Source organism: Salmo salar, chromosome ssa03 (genome assembly GCF_905237065.1).
Source record: "Salmo salar chromosome ssa03, Ssal_v3.1, whole genome shotgun sequence".
Taxonomy (NCBI): domain Eukaryota; kingdom Metazoa; phylum Chordata; class Actinopteri; order Salmoniformes; family Salmonidae; genus Salmo; species Salmo salar.
The window spans coordinates 68,420,542-68,432,045 of record NC_059444.1 but is presented as its reverse complement, the minus strand read 5'-3'; the positions used below and the strand labels follow the sequence as shown (position 1 = coordinate 68,432,045).

The following is an 11,504-nucleotide window of genomic DNA, read 5'->3' as shown; positions in this document are numbered from 1 at the left end:
TCACAAATATGTCAACATGGACAGAGGCCATGGTGTATTGCAACTCTCTTATGGAATGACAGAAGTATAACTGCACAAAATAGGACAACCACACAGATTTGGTAAATTCTCTCATTTGTAGACTTACAATTTAGAGATATAAATAACAATTCAAAGAACAATGCACAAGTAAACCATTTGAGAGCAAGTGACAAATAATCAAATACAATAAATAGTGTAATAAATAGATAAATAAATTTGACACAAAATAAAGTGCAATCTCACCCCCCCCCCCCATACACAAACACAAGCTTTTAACTAGCATTCATCTAAATATAAGCTGTTTGTCGTCTCATAGGAGCACTGCATCAGTATCATACATCTCTCTTTATCGGTCATAATACACACAACAAAAGTTTTTTCAAATTGTATTTAGACAAACAAACAAGTTTCTAGTAGCTATATGAATGGAACAATGGTTACAATAGAAAATAATGAAGATATGAGGGTAATATCTCGGATAGAATCTAATCTTGCGGTCATTAAATTGTGAACTGATTATGTGTAAATTACATTTTGACCTCAAATACTATGTTCAGGACAGTTGTGTGATGACCACAAGATGGCAGTCTGATACAGGTATGGGCATGAACATATTAAGTTATGTCACTGATGAGAGTGCTGCCTAGGTCTATGGCGGGCTCTCAGATCTCACTAGGAATTCTACATAGAACTTGCATATCATTACACATCACTGTAAACAACATGTTATCCCTCAATTAAAACTGGCACTTTTATTCGCACATTACATTTTACAACGCTAATTTTGCATACATTGAAAAGGGAGCGAGTTCTAGCCTACTTTGCCAGAGTACGAGTAAGTCTCAAAGAAGACTCCCATTCTATAGTATCTATTTCATCACCTGACCACACTTAATTCACACACAGAGACATCTGGGTTCCACTTCTTTAGTTCAATTCATTAGCACTGTATTCATGTCAGAACCTAAATAATTGCACAATTCACAATGCCCACTGGGCACAGACGTCAATTCAATGTCTATTCCATATTGGTTCAACGTAATTTCATTGAAATTACGTGGAAACAACATTGATTCAACCAGTGTGTGCCCAGTGGGTGGAGTCAATGCAGACAATTCGTAGAACAATATATCTGCTTGCTTGGCTTATTGCAAACCTTTACCTCCCTAACATCCGTTCATGGGTACATTGTAGGGGACACACAGGAAAATACCTAAAAATCCCATTGCATAGTGTCCCTGTGCAAGTTCAGATAGTCCACCTAAATCCAACCAGGACTCAGCCCTTAAAACACTCAAACAAATTCATTCAGATCTTCTTTACACAATACAATTCCAAGTTCCACATTTAGCAAGCAGGTCATCATCTTAGTCCAGTTAGGAACACATCTCAATTTGTTACACCAATGCAACAATTCTTCTCTCAATCTTTTTTCAGGTACTGTGTGAGAAAAAGAACAAGGTCTTTGTATTATCTTTGTATTTTAACTAAGTGAAGAGATGGCATCGAAGTTGACGGACATGGATAATGTTCCTCGTGGTGACAGACTGTGACAGAAGCCTGCCTATTGACATGCTGTTTACATTGGGAACATGTGGGGGCTGTTGACATGATGTTCACAGTGTTCATTACCATCAGGTCTGTTAGATTGTTTTCCTCATCTCTTTAAATATTCTCTTTCATCTCTCATGTACAATTTGGAACATGCAAGAAGACACGCTTTTACTATATACATTACACATACAGTACATACAATCACACATTTGAGAACAGCATTAAAGCACATTCCTCCACATATTCTTGTTTTATCTACAGGTCTGTATTTTCTAGCTATTTGGTGTGTGTTTCTTTAGGTGTACATGTTTTTGTCCCTTTTTTGAGGGTCCCTGTCCGTGCCTGATATGGTGGCATGATATTCCGATCCAAAAGGCATTTTCCGGGAGATCCCAGGTTTTTCCCTCACTCGCAGATCAGGAGTGTTGCTTACCTGAATTCCTCGTGTTTGCCTTTTCAGGCTGAGCTAAGCCGGCAGGACTTTGAGATGTCCCCTGAGCCCCACGTCGACCACCTCCAGACGGAGCCTCAGACTTTCCTGCTGAACTTCCCCGTTTCTCCTCACCGCCTTTGGGCCCTTCCTGGGATCCCATCTTCATAGGCCCCAGCACGTTTTTGGCCACACTGGTCAGCTGAGTCACAAAGCTTGGCTTGTCACCAGGGGAGACGGGGCGTGACTTGCTGGAGCAGGGGGAGGCAGCAGTGGAGGAAGGGGACATAGGGTTCTCCTCCACCACCTCCAGGTGACTCCTCTCCTCCTTGGCCCCTCGGTAGCTGCTCAACAGAACAGAAACCTTGTCTGCTCTGGATTTTGTTGAAGCAGGAACTGGGCCTATGGTAAGAGGGGATGTGGCCTGGGTTGGGGCTGGTGCTTGGGTTGGGACTGAAGGAGCAGGTCCTTTAACCTTGGTCTCAGTGGCTTTGTCAATGCCACCCATCCCTCCTTTCAAAGTGCTCTCTCCCATATGTGTGTCTTTACTTACCTTGGCCAACTCTGTAGCTCCCGCCCTCTGTGTAGTGACTTTGTCTGGGCCCACACTCCCTTTCTCCTCACTCTTCTTCTGGCTTCTGCTTGCTGGGGTGGTGTCTGTCTGGACAGCCTGGTGCTTACGCTCCTGGGAGAGCGGACTCTGGGATGTAGCCTGGACTGGGGCCCTCTCAGTGGGTTTAGGGCCTCCACTGGCTGTCTCAGAGCTTGGAGCACTAGAGCTTATAGGTTTGTCTGCTGGGCTGGACTTGGCCCCTGGAGTGGAGGGGGTTGAGGCTGGGCTAGGCTGGGCCTCACCTGGTACTGGGGAAGCTTTTCTCTTCAGAGCCTCACAAGGGGTTAATGTCTTAGCTGTCTCCCCAGCGCTGGTCTTGGGCTCTACTTTAACAGGTGTGCTGTCAGTGTGAGGGTCAGATGCTGTAGTCTGGGCAGCTCTCTCCCTCCCTGTCTGCAGTGTGTCCCGGCTCAGGGGCGACTCCTGTCTCCCCAGCCTCCTCGCAGGCTTCAGGCACCCTGTCTCTCCAACCGTGGGGGGAGAGGGGGAGGAGGAAGACGAGGGAGAGGGGGGAATGGGCCCGTTCTCTCCCTCCATCTCCAGCAGACTCTGCAGGCTGTGCTCGCAGTGGAAAGACTCCCTCCTGTAGTCCCCATGTGACACCTCCAGGCTGTGCTTACGCATTGACACCCCCCCTGCAAGGGGCGAGGAAGCTGATGACGAAGATGAAAAGGAGGGCAGGAGGGTCGCGCCCAGTTTCTCTGACGACTGAACCCGCTGTAGCAAGGGTGAGCGGGGGGGCTCTGCGCTTTTGGGCCTGGGACGGGCCACAGGGGGAGAGGAGTGGAGCTTGGCTGGGAAGGCCTGGGTGGTGTTGGAGCTACCTACTGTGTGGCCAGACAGGGGTGGGGGAGAGGAGGTGGTGGGGGAGGGTGTGTGGGCCAGGGGGGACAGGGGGATGTTGCCAGCTGACTTGCAACGGGCTGAGCGGTACTGGCGGTGCAGCTTGGGGGAGAGGCCGTGCAGGGAGCTGGGTCTCATGTGCTGGGAGGCAGCCGGGGAGTTAGGGGTGCTGGAGACTGGAGAGATGCTCTGAGAAGAATTGCCTGAGGAGTGAAGAAGAGACATATAGCAATAATTCAAACTGTATTATTTTGTTATGTGAGGGTGCAGATGCTAAGAGGAGTGCTGTACAGTAATGTAGGTAGAGTATTGCCCTTCATACTGACCCAGGTAGGTGGAGTCGGGGGTGGAGCGGTAGCTCTGTGTGGGGGAGCGGGCAGAGAGGTTGTGGGTGGGGGAGCCTGGGAGGCTGTCCCCTGATGACAGAGAGCGGTTCAGAGAGGACAGGCTGCGGCTGGTGTGGAGCAGGTTCGACTGCTTAGTGATCTTCCTGAACAATGAGCTGCGCTTCTTACTGCGAGTGAGAAGTGAAAAGAGAGAGGTGGGAGGATGAGAGAGTTAGAAGAACAGAGTCAATGACATTGATTTTCTAGAGCGCTCATCTGAAATCATAGTGTAGCATCTGCTGTGCAGAGAAACCCACTTGTACCTTTCTTGTCCCTCCTTAGCCCCTGTCTTCTTGTTGCGCCGTGCCATCTTGGACTTGTAGCTGGACTTGCGGGCAGGACCGATCTTGATGGAGGTGTTTTCAAAGGGCGTGGTGGTCACCGTCACATTGTTTCCACTCTGGAGAAACAACGGAAACAAAACACGTACAGTATGCACTGCTTGCACACTTATTAGGCAAATTGTATTCCTCAGGATTCATTTTATTGTTGAACAAACACAATGCTCTCAGTCAATCCAAAATGTTATTGCATCTCAAACCTGAATGTTTAACAAAGGAATAGTGAGTTTTGCCTTTCTCAGGGGAATATATAAGTGTTAGGCAACTATTAGTGTGCACAATAATTAGGCAACTAAATTACAAAAATAATTTCTACCAACTCACTTTTTATTCTCAATTTTTAGAGTAAGTGTAACAAATAAGTAACACAAAATGACAATCAAATAAAATTTTTGGCCTTTCAAAAATATTCAGTGACCAATATAGCCACCCTTCTTTTAAATAATTGCCATGAGCCTTCCATCCATGGAGTCTGTCAGTTTTTTTATCTGTTCACGATCAACTTTCGCTGAAGCAGCAACTACAGCCTCCCAAATGCTGTTCAAAAAGGTGTATTGTCTTCCCTCACTGTAAATCTCACGTTTGGGAAGGGCCCACAAGTTATCAATAGGATTTAAGTCAGGTGAGGAAGAGGACCAGGTCATTATTCAGGCATCTTTGAGGCCCTTGCTGGCTAGCCAAGCAGTGGAATACTTGGATGCATGTGATGGAGCATTGTCCTGCATAAAGATCATGGCCTTCTTGAATGCTGAGGACTTCTTCCTGTACCACTGCTTGAAGAAAGTATCTTCCAGTTTCAGTTCATCTTCAACCTGAAAAGGTCCAACTACCTCATCCTTAACAATAGCAGCCCATACCAGTACCCCTCCTCCACCTTGCTGGTGCCTGATTCGAAGTGGTGCCTGTGTCCATTACTGATCCAGCCACGGGCCCATCCATCTGGTCCATCAAGAGTCACTCTCATTTCATCTGTCCATAAAACCTTTGAAAAATCTGTCTTCGGGTATTTCTTTGCCCAATCTTGACGCTTCAACTTGTGAATCTTATTCAATGGTGGTCGTGTTTCAGCCTTCTTGACCTTGGCCATGTCTCTGAGCACTTGACACCTTGTAGTTCTGGACACTCCAGGTAGGTTGCAGTTCTGGAATATGGTGTCACTGGAGGATAATGGGTTCTTGGTAGCTTGATGTTTAATTCTTCTCAAGTCTTTCGCAGTTAATTAGCACCTTTTCTACTCCATGCGTTTTATTCGCCCAGTTGACTAATCGCAACAAAACGTTTGATTGTCTGGTGGTCACGCCTCAAAAGTTTAGCTATTTCAAGAGTGTTGCATCCGTCTGAAAGGCATTTAAAAAAAAAAATACTTTTCAGTGTCAGTTAAATCTCTTTTTTGGCCCATTTTACCTGAGGTAATGAAGCTGCCTAATAATTATGCACACCTTGATATAAGGTGTAATTCACTTTCACCACACCCTCCCTCATTACACAAATACATATCACCTGAAAATGATTAAATCCAATAAGCATTCAAGTTTATATGGTTTGGAGTTGGAAAATGTGCATAGAAATAATGATAAGATCAGAATACTCACTTGCCTAATAATTGTGCACACAGTGTACGTTAGGCTTCACCTGTATTCTATACTGTAGAAAAAAACACGTTGTTTCTTTCCTCTCACCTTCAGAATGAGCTCCACCACCTCAGTGTGCACCAGCCCGTGGACAGACTCCCCGTTCACATGAGTGATGAGGTCACCAGCGCAGAGTTCCGCCTCCTGGGCAGGGCCTCCGTCCTCCACATGCTGTGATTGAAACAGATCAACATCAATCAAACAAGTCATCATGCTATTGGACAAGTCCGTTTTTTCCACTACAATTGTAGCGATGCTTTGTTATGATACAGAACTTCTTCAATAGAGTGATGTCTACTTAACACTACTTTCTCCATGGAAATGAACACAGAACATATAATCTCTATCGCTGTCTCACCCAGACCACATGGTGTACGCTGTAGACATCACTGTCTCCCATGTAGACTCGAATGGCTCGGAGGGTGAAACCGTACTTCTTCCCAGAGCGGTGGATGGTGATGGGAGAACGCAGCACGTTGACCGTGGGTGAGTAGTCTCGGCTGGGGGAGGAGTCACGAGACGACAGGTCGGAGGAGATGGATCGAGGAGACATGGGGCTGGCCAGGGGGGACGTACCATGCTGCTCCACTGAGGAGGGGGGAGAGAATCACAGGAATAAAGTGTGAGAAAAAACATCTGAATAAGTCAATTGAAGGTCAAAGCAATAGATAATCTTTAAGAAATTTACTATTTTCCATAACAAGCCCAGTTAACCGTTTTACTGTTTAACATTAATATTGTCATTAGCAACAGACAGACCCGGTCTTCTCACACTCCCTTGCCTTCCATCTCCTCACCTGTAGGTATGATGACAGACAGAGCTGTGGTGGAGGCAGACTTGATGACCTTGGTCACGGGTCGCGAGTTGCGTTTCTCTCCCTCAGCTGAGAGCTGGCTGTGGCGGACCCTCCTCAGGACCAGTTCGTTGGTGGCCCGGGACCCCTGGGGCTCTGTGGCCCCAGCAGTCACAGTACTGCTGGGGCTGGGGATGACTCCCATTGGTACATCAGCTGGCCTCAGCAGCTTGTCTGGAGCAGAGCAGAAAGATGGAGGAATAATATCATGTAGGTATCAAAGTGTATGTCAAGCCAGGATTCATCCAATATCCAATGCCAAATGCCCTCACCTCCAGCAGTCAACCCGTTGCCCTCCTTTTCCTTCCTAAAATCCCCCTGGCTGGATGTGGTGCCCATGGATGTGGTGCCCATGGCCCCCTCCAGAGAGGTGCCCCTGGCCTTGACTGGGGGCTGCCTGGTGGGCACGGGCAGCTCAGGATCGGCCTCTAGTGGGGAGGCGAAGCGGTGAGTGTCCATGAGGGCAGAAAAGCGTCGCCGGGCCCCAGATGGAGGACTGGAGTCACTCTCAGTGAAGGAGGACTCTGAGCATGACAGTCGCTTCCTACACACAACACAGCACAGAATAGATTTATTGTATTTATCAAAACAAACAATGAGTAATGATGATGAGAGCCTTGATAATGAGGACCAACAATGTCACATTTCCTACTTGTTATGCAAGGTAAGAGGGCAATAGTACTAGTCAGAGTACAGTAGTGGTCATACTCACATCTCAGGTGATCCTGTCCTCCAGCTCTTATCTCTCAAGGTCAGGCTGCCCAGGCTCTCTCTCTTGGCCGCCCGGTCCTCCCTGGGGCCCTTGTGCTCCCGCCGAGTCACCGTCGGGGGCTTGTGCTCCAGCTGGGACAGGTGCTCCATGCTGCTGTACACCTGTAGTTCCCAACAGAGAGAGGACGCATAAGCTTTCAGCACCCACAGAGGGAAAAATTACACATGTTCCCATGATTCTTTCTTTTACAATAGGTTCAGTGGCACAATTAGCTTTCACAGATTAGTCAAGAAGGGGAGATCTGAGCAGAAAGATAAATATGTCTGAGGCATGTGTGTCAATAAAATCCAAGGTTACCAAAGAGGTTCTTTCATGACTTAGTCTACCATGTGTGATAGTCACATTAAGTCACTTGGCTCAGACGTATGTCTCTTTCTGCTCAGATCTCCCCCTCTTGACTAATCTGTGAAAGCTAATTGTGCCACTGAAACCATTTTAAAAGAAAGAATCATGAGAATTTAGGATTATGAGATTCACTGACAGGCTTTAGAGAAGACACGTTTACATGGCCAAGACTTTTATAATGAGGGGCATCAAGTTAATCTAGTTCAGCAAGGAGTATTGGAGAAGGGAGGTGAGACAGAAGAACTGATTAGGCCGAAGTATAGGTTTTAGAGTAAACATCAATTAATAGCCCAGGCGTTTATTTGCTTGAATCACTGAACACAACAGGCTCTTATTAGACACAGGCTTCTATTTGAGTCATGAGTCTCTTTCCTTAAATGCACACAGCGTTTGCTCATTTGCTTACTAAGTTGTTTAATTCAAGCATTCACTTCCAGTATTTTAATCAATATCTTAATTTCCTGCACTAATGTGCTATCATTTACACACTGTTCCACGTTTATTTTGTCTTAGTATGCCTCTAATAAAAATGTATAAAAACTCCCACCCTTGACAGAATAATTATTCTCCCCTTTTAATGTGCATTTTTTCTGCAGTTCTTACTTTTGTCACTAGAGCGAACAGCTGATTTCTGGGGGTCTGTATTTCTAAAGTTGTTGACAGTTTTTGTGCTTGCCAGTTAGCTAGCAGTTCTCATCTGTTAGCAGCCAATGGCTAGCAGTTCTCATCTGTTAGCAGCCAATGGCTAGCAGTTTCTTACTGGTGATAAAAACTGATGATTGCCATCACTATTTCGAGACATTACTGAATTATTTAATGTAACAAATTAAACATTAAACATTGGAAACAATTCATGGTAATTCATGGTAATGCTGTAAACAATTAATTTAGACCCAGCGTTTATTTGAAACGGGTGTTTATTTGCTGAAATGTGTACCGTTGGCCGGCTATTAAAATGGACAGGTCGGCTATTTGAGACTGTGTTTAATTTAAGTTTGAAGGTAAGGATGAGTAAGTGTAGAGTTTGACCTTGCTGAAGCGAGGGGAGCAGGAGGAGAAACGACGGATTTCGACAGGTTCATCATCATTGGTGTCGTCCTCATCATAAGAGTGGACGTGGTGGTAGCGGTCCGAGCGGGCTGGGGACGGAAGAGGACATGACACACACACACACACACACACACACACACACACACACACACACACTTACAAATGAAAACAGACAAATAGCATGGACAAGTGCCTCAAAGCTCCAAACACAGCTAGTTCTTATCTCTATCCCTTATGCCAGTGGTATTCAAAGTCGGGGTTGTGACCAAACCATTTTTTTTAGGAACAAAGAGTAAAGATTATTGTATAGAACAATATGCAAACCTTTTTGAGAAATACAATTTTATTAAGTAATTTCATTTATTGGTTTCTTTGAAAAGCGATTAAAATGTTTTTTAATTATTTTTTAATTTTTTGTTTTTTTATTGAATATATTGAAACATACAATATACTTACATTGAACAACTACATCATACATCATACCAGTCAACAACTACATCATACATCATACCAGTCAACAACTACATCATACATCATACCAGTCAACAACTACATCATACATCACACCAGTCAACAACTACATCATACATCATAACAGTCAACAACTACATCATACATCATACCAGTCAACAACTACATCATACATCACACCAGTCAACAACTACATCATACATCATACCAGTCAACAACTACATCATACATCATACCAGTCAACAACTACAGCATACATCATACCAGTCAACAACTACATCATACATCATACCAGTCAACAACTACATCATACCAGTCAACAACTACATCATACATCACACCAGTCAACAACTACATCATACATCATACCAGTCAACAACTACATCATACATCATACCAGTCAACAACTACATCATACATCATACCAGTCAACAACTACATCATACATCATACCAGTCAACAACTACATCATACATCACACCAGTCAACAACTACATCATACCAGTCATCCAACAGATTCCCATTCAGAGCGACACACAGAAGCATCCAGGGTTAATGCCCTGCTCAAGGGCACGTTGACAGATCTCCCTCCAGGCCAAAAAACGTGAACCCGAACCCTCCAAAATCCCTCCCACAGTTTCCCAATAGCTGTCCCTCAACCATTCGAGACCCCTCACACAGTCCCGACAAGACGAAAGAAAAAATATATAAAATACAATTAATTCCATTCCCCACCCCCAAGAACCCCCCAATGCACCAACAGCCAAGAAAATGAACTAAAGAGAAAAAAGGAAAAGACAGATGAAAACAGCAAACAATGCAAAACATTTTTTAATAATAATTTAAACAAAGGACATCAAGGACAACTAAAATCATAGCAGCAATCCCAACTGTATATGTTTGTGTGCATGTCTGGCACTATTACATGTATGTGTTTGTTCTTGCATGCGTTTATTTGAATGAGAGTGTGTGTATATGCATGTGTACAAACACCTGCATGGCATCAGCCTCAGGCAAACCGGCATTAGTTGTAAAAACACTACCCCCCAGTGTCATTCAAATGTACTTTTTATTATGTTTTTATTTTGACTTAAAAAAAAATATATATATCTTTGACCATCATTCTATCTCCCGCACAGCAACTCCACTCCCACTTGTCTCCAGTTCCACATCCAAACCCTCAGCTTCCCTTAGCCCATCCCATCTATCTCTGCTGGCCACCCACTTCGGGTTTCTATGCAATACATATCTTTCAACTATGCTGTGATGTTTAACGTACAATTTCAATCTATCTAATCGAATAGAATCCACAGATTGCGAGTTCAAGATAAATACTTTTACCAAGAGTATTAGTATATTAGTAATTGACTGACCAGGTCTCTCCAGATCTCCTGACAGTACTATTTCTAGGGTCAATTTTAGATCAATGCTATGCATTTTCAGCCATTCCTGAACCTGAGACCAGAAACAGGCTACCTGAGGGCAATACCAAAATAAATGGTCTATTGATTCTGTATCCTCACAACAAAATCTGCAGAGCTTCGATGATTTTATTCCCCAAATATTCAACATTTGGTGGCAAGAATTCTATAGTATACTTTTAGCTGAAAAGCACAAAGTCTTGAATCTTACTATCTTGCTATTTTGCTGTCTGTATGGCACAGTTGTCAACATCCTGGTCCTCAAATGAAACTGGTATACTTTCCTATTTATGCTATTTTTATTCTTCTGCCAGTTTTTATCCTTTATATTGGGCAGACAGACCAGTTCCTTACCTCCTCCCGCTGCCACCTGCCTCCTCCATTTTAGGGGTAATGCTGTAATCAATTGGTTGTACTCTTGGATCGAGCAGACCTTCCCGTACAATTCTGTTAACTCCATGAAGGACATAACTCTTCCATTCCAATTTACAATATCATTAAAGAAGAAAATACCCTTTCCAAACTTCAAACTTTCACATAAATACAGGTGTTTTATCAACCAGCACATTTGAGTTCAGCCTTAATATTTGTTATAATATTTGTTCTATCTTTTCAGGAGGATGAAATTGAAATTGTAGCCAGCTTGAAAAAGAGAGATACTTTGAAAAAAGTATAATTTTCTAATTAATCGAAAAGGCCATTTTTAACCAATGGATGAGCTTTTCTTAGTAATCTACTTGAGAACCATTTAGGGTTCAAATAAAACTTTTGA

The 11,504-nt window shown here is 44.0% G+C and overlaps 1 protein-coding gene across 2 annotated transcripts in view; it reads right to left on the bottom strand.

Annotated features, from left to right (window-relative positions):
- Nucleotides 1-298: 298 nt before the first annotated feature.
- LOC106601329 (microtubule-associated serine/threonine-protein kinase 1) overlaps nt 299-11,504 on the bottom strand; it is a 60,257-nt gene continuing 49,051 nt past the window's right edge. For both annotated transcript variants that reach the window (XM_045715170.1, XM_014193449.2), the window contains 9 exons: nt 8,820-8,929; nt 7,386-7,546; nt 6,946-7,217; nt 6,617-6,847; nt 6,178-6,407; nt 5,868-5,990; nt 4,111-4,247; nt 3,788-3,975; nt 299-3,664 (listed from right to left, as the gene is read on the bottom strand). In XM_045715170.1, coding sequence (XP_045571126.1) covers nt 1,992-3,664; nt 3,788-3,975; nt 4,111-4,247; nt 5,868-5,990; nt 6,178-6,407; nt 6,617-6,847; nt 6,946-7,217; nt 7,386-7,546; nt 8,820-8,929 — 3,125 coding nt within the window. In that variant the 3' untranslated portion in view covers nt 299-1,991. The remainder of the gene's footprint in view (nt 3,665-3,787; nt 3,976-4,110; nt 4,248-5,867; nt 5,991-6,177; nt 6,408-6,616; nt 6,848-6,945; nt 7,218-7,385; nt 7,547-8,819; nt 8,930-11,504) is intronic.